The sequence below is a fragment of the Madurella fahalii genome (assembly GCF_045866475.1).
Source record: "Madurella fahalii IFM 68171 DNA, scaffold_4, whole genome shotgun sequence".
Lineage (NCBI taxonomy): Eukaryota > Fungi > Ascomycota > Sordariomycetes > Sordariales > Madurella > Madurella fahalii.
The window spans coordinates 3,116,457-3,133,430 of NW_027263974.1; the positions used below are offsets into that span (position 1 = coordinate 3,116,457).

General features: G+C 57.4%; 6 protein-coding genes across 6 annotated transcripts; 3 read left to right on the forward strand and 3 right to left on the reverse strand.

Annotated features, from left to right (window-relative positions):
- Positions 1–442: 442 nt before the first annotated feature.
- MFIFM68171_07905 (uncharacterized protein) lies at positions 443–1,763 on the reverse strand (the record flags this gene model as incomplete). The annotated part of the gene is made up of 3 exons (XM_071063325.1): positions 443–1,275; positions 1,355–1,666; positions 1,739–1,763. The coding sequence occupies 3 exons, from the start codon at positions 1,761–1,763 to the stop codon at positions 443–445; spliced, it is 1,170 nt and encodes a 389-aa protein (XP_070919426.1).
- A 906-nt stretch (positions 1,764–2,669) lies between these two features.
- MFIFM68171_07906 (Circumsporozoite protein) lies at positions 2,670–3,861 on the reverse strand (the record flags this gene model as incomplete). The annotated part of the gene is made up of 2 exons (XM_071063326.1): positions 2,670–3,623; positions 3,679–3,861. 2 exons carry the CDS (start codon positions 3,859–3,861, stop codon positions 2,670–2,672), a joined length of 1,137 nt encoding a protein of 378 aa, XP_070919427.1.
- A 2,363-nt stretch (positions 3,862–6,224) lies between these two features.
- Positions 6,225–7,371, reverse strand: MFIFM68171_07907 (uncharacterized protein; the record flags this gene model as incomplete). Its single annotated transcript, XM_071063327.1, has 2 exons — positions 6,225–6,299; positions 6,370–7,371. The coding sequence occupies 2 exons, from the start codon at positions 7,369–7,371 to the stop codon at positions 6,225–6,227; spliced, it is 1,077 nt and encodes a 358-aa protein (XP_070919428.1).
- A 3,128-nt stretch (positions 7,372–10,499) lies between these two features.
- On the forward strand, positions 10,500–12,476 carry PYK1 (Pyruvate kinase; the record flags this gene model as incomplete). Its single annotated transcript, XM_071063328.1, has 6 exons — positions 10,500–10,716; positions 10,870–11,065; positions 11,126–11,385; positions 11,453–11,805; positions 11,860–12,339; positions 12,399–12,476. 6 exons carry the CDS (start codon positions 10,500–10,502, stop codon positions 12,474–12,476), a joined length of 1,584 nt encoding a protein of 527 aa, XP_070919429.1.
- Positions 12,477–12,944: 468 nt separating this feature from the next.
- MFIFM68171_07909 (CN hydrolase domain-containing protein) lies at positions 12,945–14,089 on the forward strand (the record flags this gene model as incomplete). Its single annotated transcript, XM_071063329.1, has 2 exons — positions 12,945–13,109; positions 13,214–14,089. The coding sequence occupies 2 exons, from the start codon at positions 12,945–12,947 to the stop codon at positions 14,087–14,089; spliced, it is 1,041 nt and encodes a 346-aa protein (XP_070919430.1).
- Positions 14,090–14,475: 386 nt separating this feature from the next.
- On the forward strand, positions 14,476–16,632 carry MFIFM68171_07910 (Autophagy-related protein 28; the record flags this gene model as incomplete). Its single annotated transcript, XM_071063330.1, has 1 exon — positions 14,476–16,632. One exon carries the CDS (start codon positions 14,476–14,478, stop codon positions 16,630–16,632), a length of 2,157 nt encoding a protein of 718 aa, XP_070919431.1.
- Between the last annotated feature and the right edge of the window lie 342 nt (positions 16,633–16,974).

Consider the following 16,974-nt stretch of genomic DNA (forward strand, 5'->3'; position numbering starts at 1 on the left):
TCATCCGATTGCTGGCTATGCCACGGTTGTTGACGCTTATTGGCCGATGTGCAGTTCCGTCTGCTTCCGATCACACCAAAGGCTGCCCTCGGAGCTCCGGGAGAGCCGCTTAGTTCGAGCGGGCTACGTGTCGTGACCGTGGCCGTGGCCCCCTGGGAAAGATTCAAGGCTGCGCTCAAGCCTTGCTTCAACGCCCGACACGTTACCCGTAGCGGCTTAAACCTCGACTGTGCGACAGTCTGTGAGCCGTCCTCTTTACACGAGGGATTCGAGACACTCTTAATCACCCAAAGCCATCAGGGAAGGTAACACTGTAACAGGTTGACTATCATTGTGTGGCTTCTCGGTTTCTAACGAGACATACTACACCACCCGCGTCACATGCGTCACATGCGTCCTGCCACATCCCCAAGTGTCCCCTAACCGACCAGCGCAACGCCTATCACTTCCCGACCCCCTCCGTCTCATCAATCCTAAAAACATACTTGACCGCGCTAGCCTTCCCAGCCTTGAGATTCGCCAGCGCAGTCTGGACGCCCCCCAGGCCCCCAGGCACCACTTCGGTGCGGTGGGGCCTGAACCAGCCCTCCTGCAGCCCCCGCGCAAAGTAGCGGAAGTACACATAGCCGAAGTCCTTGGCCGCCTTATGCACGTCCCCGACCATGGTGATGCTGTGCTCCACGCCCTCGGGCAGGCCCTTCTTCTCGCCGCTCAGGACGAAGGTGACTCTTCCCGCCGACGGCGGTGCTGGTGGCGGCGGTGCCTCGGGACCGAGATCCGCCTCCTCGGCGCCCGCCGCCAGCGCGCGGAACACGTTGCCGATATTCCCCACGCTGCTCCCCTCCGACACGGCGTCCAGCACGTGCCTCAGCGGCTTCCGCTTCTGCTGCGGCTGCTGCGGCTGTTCCTGCTGTTGCTGTTCCTGCTGCTGCTGCTGCTGCTGTGGTGGCCGTGCGTGCGCCGCCTCGACGATGGCGCGCACGAGCGCCTCGTCGCCTTGCCGGTAGTCGAGCACCACGTCGCCCTTGCTGGGGTCGAGCAAGGGCCGGACGTAGTCGCACGCGCGCCCCGCGACACAGATGAGCGGGTGGATATTGCTGCGGAGGGCGAGCTGGAGGGCGTAGAAGCCTACCGAGGTGGCGGCGCCGTAGATGAGCAGCGGGGTGGAGGAGGCGGCGGCGGCGGCGGACGGCGGGGACCAGGGCTGGGGGAGGCCTAGGTAGTTGTAGAGCCCTATTGCGGCGGTCATGGCAGCGAGGGGGATGGCGGCGGCTTCTGTTGTTTTTGTTTGTTTTAAATTATTAACGGGAAGCGGGAGGAGGAGGAAGAAGAAGAAAAGGGCCTAGCGACGCACCTTCAAAACTGATTTTGGCGGGGATGTGGAACGTCGTGTGCTGCCACGCGATGGCATACTCGGCGTAGCTACCGTGGGGCGTCCTCATCTGGTGGAACGCGGCGACGCGGTCGCCGGGCTTGAACTCAAACACATTGGCGCCGACCTTTTCGACGATGCCGGCTATGTCGTCGCCCTCGTTGGTCGGCTTGTCGGTCCATATCTCGGGGATCTTCCAATCCTTAGGATTGGAACCGCTCACGACGACTTTGATGAGGAGTTGGTCTGGATTGGGCTCGGGGATCGGGGAGTCGACGATTTGGACTCGAGGTCCTGGGTGCGTGGGTGTTAGTTGGGGGTAAGTTTTTGGGGAGGGAGGGGGCCTCAGTGCAGGTACTGATTTACCTGGGCCGACCAGAGCCTCCTTCATTTTGTCCCAATTGAGCACTCAATCTCTAATGACAGTTCCAGCAGTTGAACCAGCTCGAGACAAAGGCAACAATGCTATGCGCAATTTAATGCTCTGGTTTCCAGGTAGACTGGCCACCAGCATCATATCGATCAAAATGTGTTCAACCCCCATATATATGACGCGCGCAATCCCCACCAACACAACAAAACCCCGCCTGCACTGGGCTGCAATAGAAACACCGTAGCCGCCCTGATCCCAGATCTTACGGGGAGTTTCCACCAAACCGGGCTTCCCGGAACCGACCCGCCCGCTCCCTCGGTCCGCCGGGCCCCGCATAACGGTATCCACCGGACAGCACGTCACGTCACCTCGACTCCAAATATCGTGGGATCAATTGAGTGCGGCACGAACCTGCATTAGCAAGCTAGGCGCATGCCCCGGCGTTTCTCCAATCGCAGCAAAAGGCAAATACATCAGGCCGGACCGGGAGCCAGATTTAGCTCCAGCGGGAGGCTTATACGGATTCTACTTTATCTGTCCACAAAAGCTTCGGTTCGCGCAGGCGGGGGATCTTGCTTGCTTGTTTACTTGCATTGCGCCGTAATTAAGGTACTAGTCACTGACAACCGCACAATGCTTACAAGTTCAAACTGTCGAGCAATTTTCCCCAACGAGACAAGATCGTTGCTATTTCATTGTCCAGTACGTGTCCCCAAAGTAGGTCGAAGCGGCTGCCGTCATATCCATACATGATAAAAAAAACTCCAGTTACCCGAGCAAACTCCCTTTTCGCGAAGATGCCGAGAGAGCGAGCAAAAGTAAAAAGAAACGAAACCTCCCGTTGCTACAAGTCATCATCGTACCCCAATCATAGCGCTACTTAAAAATACAACTCCAACTCCCACCCCTTTTTTACCCACCAGCTTAGTTCTGCGAAACATCGACGCCCGCGAAGCCCAAGAGCTCGTTCCAGGTCTCGGCGGTCGTGGCGTCGCGGGTGCCCAGGGCCTGGATCTCGGCTTGGGCCTCCTCGCATGCGGCCTTGGCGGCGTCGTTGGCCTCGCAGATGTTGGTCAGCTCGTCGCAGATGCGGTTGGTGATGATGTTGGGGTTGAGCGCCTCCTGCTGGTTGGCGGCGATCTTCTCGTCGATGGCCTGGAAGGTGAACTCGGTCGCGGGCCGCCCGTTGAGGCCGCCGACGAACTTGATAGTGGGCACGCAGAGGCCGAAATCCAGACCACCGATCGAAGACTGCTGTCCGTTGTTGTTGCCGGCATTGTTGTTGTTGTTGCCGTTGTTGTTGTTGTTGTTGTTGCCGTTGTTGTTGTTGTTGTTGTTGTTGTTGCCGTTGTTGTTGTTGTTGTCGACCGGAGCGGCGGTCGGGGCGGCGACTACGACGGTGGTAAGGGTGCGGACGGCGCCGCAGTTGTTATTGTTACCGTTGTTGTTGTTGTTATTGTTATTGTTGTTGTTCCCATTGTCGACATTCCCTGCGTTGCCGTTACCGGCATTGCCATTGCCGGCGTTGCCGCCAGCCGGGGCCGCGGCGGTATTGCCATCAAGGTCCTGCAGGGTAAAGTTGCTGAAACCGTTGGCGATGGCTACCTCGGCGACGCTGAGGCCATCGGCGTTGAAGGGGTTGTTCAGAGACGAGGCAGAGTTCGCATTCTCAACGTCGGAACCGAGGACGGCAGGGTCGACGAGGGGAACAATACCACGAAGCTCCGGGGTAACAGGGAGGCTCGGGTCGGAGCAGATGGTAGGGATGGCCGAGGCGAAGGGGTTGAAGTTCTTCTCGGCGGCGACGAGGGCGGCGGCAGCAGCAATGACCTCGGCGTCGTTGCCGAGAGTTGCGACGATCTGATCGGCGAGTTGGAGCTTATAAGGAGTCAACACACTGCTGATATTCCACAAGATAGCTTGCGCTACTGACCTTAGCACAAGCGTTGGCACCACCAAGCAGGACACCGGGGCTAGCTCCGGCAAGGGTAGCGGCCTGGCCAGCCTCGCCAAAGTTTCCGAGAGCGGAGATGACGCCCTGGACGGCGCCCTCCTGACCGAAGCGGGCCTCGACCGAGGCTAGCACGGCGGCCACAACAGCAATCTTGGAGTACATGGTGACTGAGAAGAAGAAGCTCGTTATGAGAGATCGCAGTAAGTTGAACGTCGGAATGAGAATCGAAAACCGGCCTGGCGGTTGTAGAGAACGTAAATTAATGACAAAGAATGTCGAGAACGAAACGAAAGTTCACAGAACTGAAATGACCGTAAAAGATTGAAAAGAGAGCGAACAACTTGCTGGATGCGGACAAGAAGAGATGGCCTCGGGTGGCCGGGTGCTAGGGGTTATATAGAACCCATCATGGTGGAGGATGCAATCATGATGGACAGAACAAGAGATGACACGCGCCGGCGACTTGGCTCATAGCACATCCCCCCTAATGGCGATCACACTGGCGCATAGCTAGGATCCGGCAGTGCAGCATGAGCCAAGCTCAGAGGTATCGCAGTCTAGACAAGAAACGGCAAGCCGTGTGCCATCCTAAGCGGGACGTCACTCCATGTCGCAGGACTGTGGTTGGGCGAGGCGAGGCGAGGTCGAGTTGAGGACCCCCGCCCTGTTCGGAGAGCCTCCTTGAGGCTCCATAGTCTGGGCCGCGCCCCGGGATCGAGACCAGCAGCCCCTCGGCACGTACCGGGCCCCTGTCCATCTGAAGTGGCCCTGGACATGGATTGTTTTCTCGGTATGCGAAGCGAGAGCCCTCACGGGGCGCTTTGGCCGGGCAAACGAGGGCTCCGCATCGCACCACCGAAGCACGGAAGGGCGTAAAATCACTAGACCATCTCGGTTGTAGATGTGGTAACATGTCGTGGCAGGTTGGCGTAAACGAGCCTCTTGGTTGCATCGGTGACGATGCTTCCGAGCGCTTGCAGAGGTGGGAAGGAACGGGAACCCCCAAGACTCTGGCGCCGCGCCATCGAGAGGATACCGGGAGCGGCAGTTTCAAGGGGAATCTCTCTGTGCTGTCAAGTTTCCACTGAGCTAGCGTAGCGCTTGCATGTTTGGAGGAAACCTGGCAGGCCTCGTCAGCGATCACTTGTGAGACCCCGGGACGGGCTTTGCGCCGTAGTGGGGCGGCTTGTTTCCGTGCTGCAGAACCTTGAAGGAGTTCGTCGCATCACCTTCATCTTGGCAACGGCCCTGTGCGCGGCCCTGTCGTAATTGATCCTCGAAACAGCCTCCACCCAACCGGTCTGCACGTACACCGGACAGACGCCCAGGGAAGCCCGCTCGTGCGTGGACAAGAAGATGGCTGCACTTCAAGTCTTCCAAACCGGTGGTTGCTGTTGCACGAGAGCTTCGCGGCCCCTGCCACTTTCTTGGCTTGTCAATCTCGACGAGCAAGCCCCATCGCGGCTCGTGCGCAGCCACACCCTAAATGAGAATGGGTTCTGCCTTTTTCCGTCCTTCCCCCTCCTTCATTTTCTCGCACCCCGTTCGAGAATCACGATCCCGCATCGCTAGCATTTCGTGATGGCCTTGCCAGTCGTCCACGGCCAACCGAACGAAGCGGCGATGCACCCATGACCCTCTTCTTGCGGATTTTAGCAGGCCGCGGGCCAAAATTTGGTTCGGATGTTGCTCGCTTCGGCGTCGTGTCGGGGATCTCGGCCCCTGTAGCCACTCACAGCGCCCCGCTAGATCGGATCGGATGCGATCAAACGCCCCGTCTGGGGTTGTGAGACAAATTCGAGACGTTGCACCAATAAACTTGGCGCTGGCTTTCTAGTGTGCCACAGTAGCCATCAAAACATCGCTTTCTGTGTAAGATTGCATTCATGGCATCGCCAGCTCATCCGATGCCTCCAACAGCCACAAACAGCTCGTGGATGTTCGACCCGGCAACCCGATGCCAATATTGACTTCTGCAAGGGGCACAGATGCGCTTATCGAACCCCCCATGCATATCTTCCCAGATGGGTGGCCGTGCTCGTTGGGTTCCCCTGAATCATCACGATGTCCAGTTGGGCGTTGGAAAAGCCCATTCCCAGCGTCAACCTAGACTGGGTTGTATCTCGATCCCAGTTTGATTCTCGCTCGAGGTTGATCATCCCCCAACTACCATGCCATCAACCCTACGATATGCATGTCCAAAGAAAGCGGGTATCTGGCCGGCCTAGGAGTTGGTACCGTAGACGATCATTTTTAACCTTTCCCAGCGACTATAAACTTCTAATTTGATCGGCAAACTGTGTATCCAAGCTTCCATGCCGATGAAATATTGAGAATTTAGCCGGGCAGATCACGCTAGCCTGGTTCCACATTTCCGCCTCCCCGGATAGAAATCTTTTTATGATGTTTTGATCGGCCATGTGTAAGTATGCTTGAGGTGAAACATCTCTTTGTAGAAGATAGCACGGTGCCATCCTCCGATGAGAGCCTCATCTGACCTAGCTAAGGTACTTGCCGAACCTTACTCAGTCTTCTCGCCATGTCAAAATCCTAAACTTGAGCCTCCGTGCCCACGGTACCTGAAAATGGCCTGGGTCCATCTAAGCATAAGCCGAATAACACTGTTAGTTGCCTGATATACCGGATCACTAACATTGAGCTCTCACATACCATATTTGCTCGAATTCTTTCCAAAACTTCACTCGCTTCCCTCACTCTAGCACACGCCCTCGATCCCAACATATCCACACTGAAGTACGTCCGACTATACGACTTGAACATCTTGGGCGCCGCGTCTCTCCAGCCATGCCACCCGCCATGTTCCACCTCCTCGTCCGTCTCACCTTGCGCATAATCCCAACCACCACAATCAGCCGCATCAACAATCAAATAAAACTCCTCCAACCCCGTAAACTTCTCCAGCAGCCTTGCCACGCACCGGCTACAAAACCCAGGCTTCCCTTCGACCATTGCCCCCCACAATCCGGCAGGGCATCTCATATCATGCTGAAAGGGACCCCGGCCGGGCCTCTCCCATCCGCGTCTATAGAGCACCGCGAGTTTCCGCACTGCCGTGAAGAAGATGTGGTTCCCCTCGCCCCAGTCCGCCACCGTCCCACTCACGCTCCCACTCACACTCCCGCTCACGCTCCCGCGCTCCCCACCCTCCTCCATCTCTCTCGCGCTCTCACCAGTGACAGGCGGGCCTTCATCGTCCGGGCCGCCGAAACAGACCAGATCATTGCGCAGGTCCAGGACGAGGTTGACGCGGGCAACGCGGAGCGGTGGGGGTGAATCCGCGGGGTCCGCGGGGCCGGGGCCGAGGGCGACGGCGAGGCCGTCTTGGCGCAGGATGGTCTTGTTGGCGACCGAGGCGTCGCGCCGGCGGACGGCGGCGTGCGCGGCCCGGCAGGCGAGGGAGAGGTGGACTAGGTTGAGCGCGGCGGATCCGCAGTGCGGAACGAGGTGGAGGGGCGCGTCGTCTGGTTCTACGAGGGGGCAGGTGGCGGTGGTGCTAATAGGGGTGCGGTTGAGGAAGAAATTGATCTGGGGAGTGAGGGCTGTGGTGGCGGCGTAGCCCCAGATGAGGTTCTGGAGCTCGCCTGGCAGGAAGGGGAATTTGGGGAACGAGCCTGAGGATTGCCGGGAGACGGGAGAGGCGGTGAGGGCCATTTTGTTCCGAATTTGGAGATTGGTTGATGGTAGCAGGGTGGTGTTGTCAGGTCTGTGGCCCTCAATGATCGAGTGCGAGGGGGAAGTAGATAGTAACTATTTACGACGCTCAAGAGACCATAAAAAGTCGTCCAGTGGCATAGAGGACAAAGCCGAATAGGATGATGGTTGGTTCATGATGACAGTATCGCTGACTCGACACACCGCATCAGGAAAGAGGCCGGGGTTAGGGTTTAGTGTTTCATTGTCAAGGTCAAGGGTGAGGTGACTCGGCCCTGTTGATTCTGAATGTCCTAAAGCTATTTGTTGAGAGAGACAGTTAATTCCGTCGAACGGAGTTGAAAACAATCAGAGTCAAATGTTGAATTGTATAGCTGTAGGCGGTAAGCCACTATGAGCGGTAATTAGCGGTTTCGCATTGCTAACTAAAGGCAACTTCTTTGTAATTCGGGGTCCCACTCAAGGTGTATGCTCAAATAATGAGTTGTCATACGAGACTAACTAGTAAAGTATTTAGGCCATGTGCAGGTCGTTGGAGTTTAGACGCTTAGCTTCGGAAGTACATTGTGAGGCGGCTAGGAATATGTTTTAAGAACTTGAATTGAGCAAGACTGACGTTAAGAAAAATCACTACAACGGCTCAAAAGACCTATTAGTTACAGTAACATCCGCTGTGGAGATTGGACCTTGTTTATATATCTAGTTTTGGATCCCCGTCTCTCGTGCCCATACCCATGGCACGCACCGTGTCCATTGAATCTCCTAGAACTTCTCTCTATGGTAGTTAACGCCTATAGCAACATTGCTTACTTACCGGACTCTAGTATGAATGCTCCGTCGTTATGGAAAACGGGAAATAGGGCTTTAGCTTATTGTGTTCTCGCTCGTTATGTGTGGCGAGGACTTGGGGTGCACATTCTGTAATGAAGCGGATAAACGCGGTTGTTCCATGTTCGTATAGTCCTTCCGGCCTAAGTTGGGAGACGGTGTAGCAATTCGGTTCACGAATCATAATAAACTAGCACCTGCTATAGCGTTTATCAGGTATACCGGGAGCTGTGCGCCCCAGAATCTAATTCTGAACGGGTACCTTATCCTCCGGATCGCCGATAGCCTCGGCTAACGTCGTTCCGAAAGAGTGGACATCGGAAAAGTACGGGGCTTAAACTCCCAGGCTTATGTTCTGCGAGATAGGAAAGCTAAGAAAACTGAGCTGAATCCGTGCAAAATTGAATGGGATAGCCCGATAATTCGGGAAATTCAGCCAGCAACAAAGCTCAATCCTCGGAACGCCATCCACGCCAAAGAGCCAGTAAAAATTCGGCTCGGCCCCAAACGATCACACGGTCCTACCCCATATAAGAATGGAAATCCTTATTCCAAGACCGGGGCAGTGTCGGCCGCTTCGTTTTCGACGCCATCACGACTCGCCCGACCGAACCCTTCCAGAGATGCTCCCTACCGGGTCCTCTCAAACCATCCGCTCGAGCCTGCTATGGCGACTGACTGGTCCATAACCCACTCCCCAACGCCGAGGTACTTGTCGACCCATTTGGACATCTCCTTATTCTCACCAGCAACCTTGTCCGTCCTGAAACTGGACCTTGACGGATCCCCAAAAAAAGGGGTCATCGGTCAGCGTCAATCCTTGCCGTTGTTGCCCTAGGCGTCTGTCGCCACATATCCGACGGGTTTACTCACGTGAGGCCGGTCGATCGCTTCATTCCTGCGAGGAATGCAGAGACTAATTGGCGCAATTGTCAGTTGAAGGGTTCGCGGTCCATACGGCTGTGCTGGACGGGGACACTCACAGAGGACAGCGTCAAACGCATAATGGGTCAGGCGACCGAGCTTTGACCATAACCCCAAAGTCAGCAAATCGAGGAGCTGGAGGCAATTTAGACTCCGAAGGGACAACAGGACCGAAGGCGGTCCTCGACGACGGGAGGCTGGGGAGAGGAGCAACCCACCACCATCGTGACAGAGTATCCGTATTCGAGACCGAAATCGAGCGACGATGGAGCTGGAGCTAATACTGCTGCGTTCTGAAACCGCAGCTCACAGCAAACGCGCGCGACGTAACCGAGATCGTTGCAGATGCTCTGGTTTGTTCGAGGCTTCTTTTAGTGGGGGAGACACGCAACCGACCGAACGGCCGCCGATCACAAGACCCTGAGCTGTTTCCGAGTCGAAGCTTGGACCAAGAACCACGTGCGGGGTCACGAGGCGCGTCCAACATCCAGATCTCGCGAGAAGACCCACATGGCTCCAGGCCCGATATCGATTGGGTCCAACCCCTCCCGCCAATTTTGATATCGCTCAGATGTCAACCAAGTGCCAAGCGGGGTACTCTGGTTCGGTACTGCGGTCTAGATGGGTTTGAGCGGCCGACTTTGGCATTCTGTGGCCTGGAGACAGGCGTTTGCGGGCTTGTTAGACACCTGGCTGGGAGTCTAAACCCGCTATAAATTTGTCCAAAAGAGCTGATACGGAATGCATTGCGCCGCAGCTTTCAAATAGTCGCGAAAGATGTACCTTGGAGCCCCAAAATTTCGTCGCGCTTGCCCGTATCAAGCAAGGAGGGGTGCGTGGGGCACCTCCGAAGGTGGGATGTTGGGACAGCTCGAGGAGCTCGAGGAGCGTGGGACAGGGCAGGTTGGGTGTTGAAATCGCGGCAACTTTTTTTTTTTTTTTTTATCACGCAGAGGTTCGGTAGAAGTCAATTTCCCAACTCGGGCGACAGCTTCACATCGCTACGTTCGCTGATCCATCCGTACTGTCTCGATTCGAGGTAAGTTCTTGCCCTTCTTCTATGCCTCTCAGGTTTGTGCCTGTTGCCCGCCGCGCTGCGCCGTCGTTTCATGTCCCGTCCCTCGCTACACTGCCGGAGGCGCTCGCTGGCTGCCTCGCGGACTCCTGTGGTTCGGACTGCTGTTGGCAGACTTAAATCTCCCCAATTCCTTGTCTTCTGGCAGTTATCCAGCAACTTTGCGATTGTTGAGAAACCCCTCGCCTTGTCAACATCAGCTCTGAAGCTAACTTACTAGTCCCAGCTGAGCAGATTTGACGCCCATCCCGAACCGCCATAAACGCCAACCTGAACTTTCGCAGCCCGTCCATCCGTCACAATGGCGACAGCTCTCGATCATCTGAGCCTAGGCGGCAAGATCGAATGGTTGTCTCAATTGGACACCGCGTTCAAACCCGAGCGGAATCTCCGTCGGACCTCCATCATCTGCACCATCGGACCCAAGACAAACTCGGTCGAGGCCATCAACAAGCTCCGCGAGGCTGGCCTCAACGTTGTGCGCATGAACTTCTCGCACGGCAGTTATGAATACCATCGTACGTCCTAGCCTCCCATGTCGATGCGCGATGTCGGCCTGGTGGAGGCTGCGGGATCCGCTTGACTGATTGTGGCTCCACCACGCCGGTCCGCCCATCGGTGATCCCCCGGCACCCCAGAAAGAGTGAACATCTGACGATGGTCTTGTGCAGAGTCGGTCATTGACAATGCTCGCGCCGCTGAGAAGGTCCAGAAGGGCCGCCAGGTCGCCATTGCCCTGGACACTAAGGGCCCTGAGATCCGCACCGGCAACACCAAGGGCGATGTCGACATTCCCATCTCAGCTGGTACCATCATGAACTTCACTACCGATGAGAAGTATGCGACCGCATGCGACACTGAGAACATGTGAGTGCTATGGCCCTAGCCGCTGCTGCTCCTGAGTTGTCCGGCTGATTCCCGGACTAGGTACGTCGATTATAAGAACATCACCAAGGTGATTGAGCCAGGGCGCATCATCTATGTCGACGATGGTGTTTTGGCGTTTGATGTGCTCGAGATTGTCGATGAAAAGACGATCAAGGTTAAGGCTCGGAACAACGGCTTCATCTCATCCCGCAAGGGCGTCAACCTGCCCAACACGGATGTCGACTTGCCAGCTCTCTCAGAGAAGGACAAGAACGACCTCCGGTTTGGTGTCAAGAACAACGTCGACATGATCTTTGCTTGTGAGTGATCAAAGGACTCAGTTAGAATTCGCGATCTGTGTCGCTTGCTAACATGGGCATCATACAGCTTTCATCCGGAGAGGGCAGGACATCAAGGATATCCGTGAGGTTCTTGGAGAGGAGGGTGCCCACATCCAAATCATTGCCAAGATTGAGAATCGTCAGGGTCTCAACAACTTTGCCGAGATTTTGGCCGAGACCGACGGTGTCATGGTTGCCCGTGGTGACTTGGGTATCGAGATTCCTGCGGCTGAGGTGTTCGCAGCCCAGAAGAAGATCATTGCCATGTGCAACATCGCTGGCAAGCCGGTGATCTGCGCAACGCAGATGCTTGAGTCCATGATCAAGAACCCGAGGCCCACCAGAGCCGAGATTAGCGATGTTGGCAATGCCGTTACGGACGGTGCTGACTGCGTCATGGTAAGTGGCCCTATCCCAAGACTTGCGCTGTACAGGGCTCATACCATTGGATAGCTTTCCGGCGAAACTGCCAAGGGCAGCTATCCGAGCGAGGCGGTCCGTGAAATGAGTGAGGCATGCCTGAAGGCTGAGAATTCGATTCCGTATGTCAGCCACTTTGAGGAGATGTGCACGCTGGTCAAGCGGCCCGTTTCCATCGTTGAGTCGTGCGCCATGGCTGCTGTCCGGGCTTCGCTGGACCTCAACGCTGCTGGTATCTTTGTGCTGTCCACTTCGGGAGAGTCTGCGCGCCTCATCTCCAAGTACCGCCCCGTGTGCCCGATCATCATGATCACGCGCAACCCGTCTTCGTCGAGATACGCCCACTTGTACCGTGGCGTATATCCTTTCCTCTTCCCCGAAGCCAAGCCCGATTTCAGCAAGGTCAATTGGCAGGAAGATGTTGACCGCCGGATCAAGTGGGGTCTCAGCCATGCCATCGGCCTTGGTATTCTCAACGAGGGTGAGACTGTGGTGGTGGTGCAGGGCTGGAAGGTAAGACGAGAGCCGCCCATCAACTCCCTGGTGCAGAACGCTGATTGGTTTATTCACAGGGCGGTATGGGCAACACAAACACACTGCGGATTGTCAAGGCTGACGTCGAGCACCTCGGTATCGGTCAACGCGCTTGAGTTTTCTCGGTTACATATGGATCGTAGGTTTTGTGGGATGGTATCTAGCACTCAAGGAATCAGGGCTAGACGCGGGCTTTGCAATAGATCTCTTTGACGTCGTGACCAACAAGCTGTAGTGGCGTCTACGCTTCAGACCAAGCTTCCATAACTGTGAGAAACGCTCATTGATGTTCCACGCGTATGTCGTGCAAGGCCTGGTTCTTAGCCCTTGGATCTGGTAGTTAGCTGAACCAGCAGACGCCGTTCGACATATCTTTAACCCCTTTTGGTCTAGGTCCACGACTTCTCGATGCTACTTCTGTTAGTCAGCTTTGTCCTCATAAGTATAGCGGGTCTCTACCCTTGAGCGGGGTTGAAGAAGCAGTGGAGACTTCATACGTCTGTCGGCTCACTCGCTTTTATTATCCGAGCGTTTATCGCCTTGTTGTTCATCTAGAGTACCAACGATTAGTTAACTCGGTCACGATGGCATCCAAGCCTACGAGATTCAAGGTCGCAGCCGCCCACGCGGCGCCCGTCTTTATGAACAAGGCGGCTACAATCAGGAAAGTCGTCCGTCTCATCGAGCAGGCGGCGGCTGATGACATCAAACTGCTTGTTTTCCCCGAAACCTTTGTCCCTGGATACCCAGTGAGTCGTCCCAATCCCCAATCTTCCCTGCAGGCAGGAAGCAGTGGTGGGGCATGACGGGAGTAAAGTTAAGTTGTTGGTCTGATGTTGACCCGTCTCCGCAGTACTGGATCGAGTGTTACGCCCCGCTGAAGCAGGTGGACGCACTGGCCAAGTATGCGGAGGAGAGCGTCGTGGTTGAGGACAAGGGTGGGGACATGGCCGCCATCCAGGACGCCTGCCGGCGCACGGGGGTCGCCATCAACCTGGGCATCTCGGAACGCATAGCCGGCGGACATACGCTGTTTAACTCGCAGGTAACGGTCGATGGTGATGGGGCCATTCTGGGCGTCCACCGCAAGCTGCAGCCTACATATGTTGAGCGCGTGGTCTGGGCGCAGGGCAACGGGAGTACTCTGCGTAACTGGCCCCTGTCGTTGGGGTATAACCTGGGCGGGCTCGCCTGTTGGGAGCACACCATGAACGGGGCGCGCCAGGCGCTGCTGATGCAGAACCAGCACATCCATGCGGGCGCGTGGCCGGCGCTGTCGACGATGGCTGGTTTTGAGGCGGTGGCCGACGCGCAGATCGAGGCGCTCATGAAGACGCATGCCCTGACGGCACAGGTGTTTGTCATCACGGCGTCCAACTACATTGACGACACGTGCCTGGACTGGATGACGGAGAACCTGGGAGAGCAGGATCTTGTCAAGGCTGGGGGAGGATGGTCCTCGGTGCTGCACCCGTTCTGTGCTTACCTGGCCGGGCCGCACACGGGTGCTGAGGAGAAGTTGGTGCAGGCGGAGATTGACATGTCGGAGCTACGCAAGGTCAAGGTGTGGGTTGATGGTGCTGGGCATTATCAGCGCCCGGAGATTTTGCACTTCAACTTTGATACGCGTCCGCATTGGGCCGACGAGAAGACGAACCGGTTCAAGCTGCGGGCCGAGGGGAAGGGTGCTGAAGAGGACCGGGAGCGGCCCGAGCTGCCAACAAGGTGAGCCGGGCCATGGAGGCGGGGGGGATTAATAAGGTCAAAGCTTCCAGAAGCCGAGTGTAAAGTGACGACAGCTAGTGGGTCGACTACCTCTGCCAGGGACCAATCAACTGCTGTCAGCCGCTGCAGGTCTCAGTGGCCGAGCACATGCCATGCTCGTGTGCTTCGTTCCTGTGCCACAAATTCCCATCTGTCAACGTGTACGGAATACCCGACTGCCATCTTTGCCATCCTTGTGCTCTCTAATGCCCTGACTCGATACCCGATTGCCCTGGCTTCGTTGCGAGTCTTCAAAGGTACCACTCCGTATGAACGTCCTGTCATTGTAGATTTGCGGCGACCTCGTCTTTGGAGTTTAAGGTCTGGCCAGGTCGATAAATACAGTACTTTATGGCTACGAAATCCTCCTTTCTCCCGCGTATCTCGCTCTCTGGCGGTAACGGGCCACTGCTTCCCATATTCCACCCAACGAGTCCGTCCGTCCGCAAAAAGCCCAGCGAGTACGACCTGTCCGAGCTTTCGCCCCGGCCCGACGACGGCCTCCTTTCGTTCGAGCCGATGAACAGCCGTCAAATGGCCCCTTTTGACCGGCGGAGCCCCTCCCCAACTGCTAGATATAACGGTCGGGAAAGCAACGCCGGTCCGGGCGCCGAATCCAAGCCGAATCAGCGCGTCTTGTTCGCGGGGCCGCCCCCACCGATTGCGGCCTCGCGGATGCTCTACCGCGACGAAGAAGACAGAAACACACCAACCACCCCACCTCTAGCGCTAGAAGCCTCCTCCTTTGCGCGCAATATCAATAGCGTGCTCTTCGATCGCGGCTCCTCCTCCCCGCACATTCGAGACCGAGACTACGACCACAAACCCGACGCCATATGGCTCAACCTCCAGCGCCGCGAACGCGCCCTACAAAAAGACCTCCAGCGCCTTCTCGACGCGCAATCCGCGGGCCTCGCCGCCCACCTCGGCCCCGAGCCAACCCCCTCCACGGCCGGTAGCAGCAGCGCGCGTTCCGACACCAGCGACCCGAGCGTCACTCCGACGAGCGCCTCGTACTCCACCACGGTCACCACCACCACCCCTCCCCGCGGCAGCCGCAACAACCGACAAAGACACGTCGCCTTCGAACCCACCACGTCCGCCACAGGCGAGGTGATACCGGTGCGCCAGCCGCGCCCTCCCAAACCGCTCGGCCTGCGCGGCGCGCGGGCGGGGCTGGCGCGCACCATGTCGCTCCTCGCCGACCTCAAGGCCGAGGAGGACGCGACGCTCTCGGCGGCCGTGGCGGCGCGCAAGCAGGCGCTGGCGCAGCTGCGCCGGCTGACGGCGCGGCGCGAGGGGATCGCGTCGGAGCTGCGGGCGCTCGAGGGCGACGGGGACGAGCCGCTGGGCCGGGAGCTCCGGGCGCTGGGCGAGGAGCGGGAGCAGGTCGGCGCCGAGATCGCCGAGCTGGAGCGGCGCCTGGTCGAGCTGAGGCGCCGGCGCAGGTACCTGGACGCGCGCGTCGACGAGGTCAGCAACGCGCGCGAGGCCGGCCTGAGCGGCTACCGCGGCGCGTTGCGGGAGGTGGAGGGGAAGATTGGCGGCATGTTGAGGCGGCCCGGGGTGAGGCCCCTGGACGCGGATTCGTTCAGGCTCGCGGGGAATGGGAGTGGGGAGGGCGACGCGGACGGGGGAGAAGGGCCCCGGAGGGCGTCTGCCGGTGGGGTGGAGTTTTTGAGCTTGAAACCGGAGAGGAGGACGGCCGAGATGGCGAGGGAGTGGTGGGAGGCGGAGATGGAGATACTGGAGAGGAGGAAGGGCGAAGTCGATAGGGAGAGGGCGGCGCTGGAGGAAGGGGTAGAAGTGTGGAAGGCCACGGTGAAGCTCGTGTCGGATTTTGAGGCTGGGCTGAGGAGGGAGCTCAGCGGAGCCGATGGGGAGAAGGTTGCGGAGAACAGCAAGGGCAAGGGCAAGCGTATCGATTCGATGGGATCACCGGCGCCGTCGTCGCCTTCGCCCGCTCCTCCCGAACAAGCCATGTATGCGCAGCTCGACAAGATGGCGGCGGTCATGGCTAGTCTGGAGGAGAGGTTACGCTTAGCGGAGGAGAAGGGCTGGAACTTGCTCATTTGCGCCATTGGTGCCGAGCTGGAAGCGTTCCGGCAAGCCGAGGGCATGCTGCGAGAGGCGTTGCGCGCGGCAGGGTTTGATGTGGCGGATAACCCTGACTGCGACGGTGATAGAGGCGGCTCAACACCACACTTGGGAAGGTCAGCGAGCATGAGGGACTCGGGCCCCCTATTAGACGAGTCTGCCGGAGGAACTGGCGTTGGCACACGACCTGGTGTGGGCGGCAAAGGCAACTTGGTGGACGTGGGTGGGGAGGACGAGGACAAGGCGGCCGAGAGCGACAATGAGGTGCCGCCTGACTTGCTGGTCGCTGCGGCCGAGGAGCATGGGCTGAGGAGTCCCGCGCTGAGCAGAGAAGATAGCGAGAATGAGGTGCCGATTGAGTTCTTGATGGAGCATCGTCTGGATGAGGGCTATCCAGGGCTTAGGCAATGAGTATCGACTGGGGATATCGGTTATGTTAGGAACTTCAAAGGCTACGCGTGAATGAAGATACTAGGGTTGGCGAGCATGGAAACGCGTTCTATTGGATAATCGAGCTGGTCTGCTCCGTGTCCATATGATGAACGGAAGGCAACCTTGATGTGCAAGGACACTCTCATAATGAGACCACCTACTTCGTCAGTGTCTTTTCAGCTATGCCTTGAGTCTGTAATCCAAGTTCCTGTGCTACATCCGGGAGAACAACAACAGTTCTATCTTCAGCATAGCAGCGTTCACAACAACCATGGGGACACTATAAGCAGAATATCCAATTAAGCGGAGATAACCTCCAGT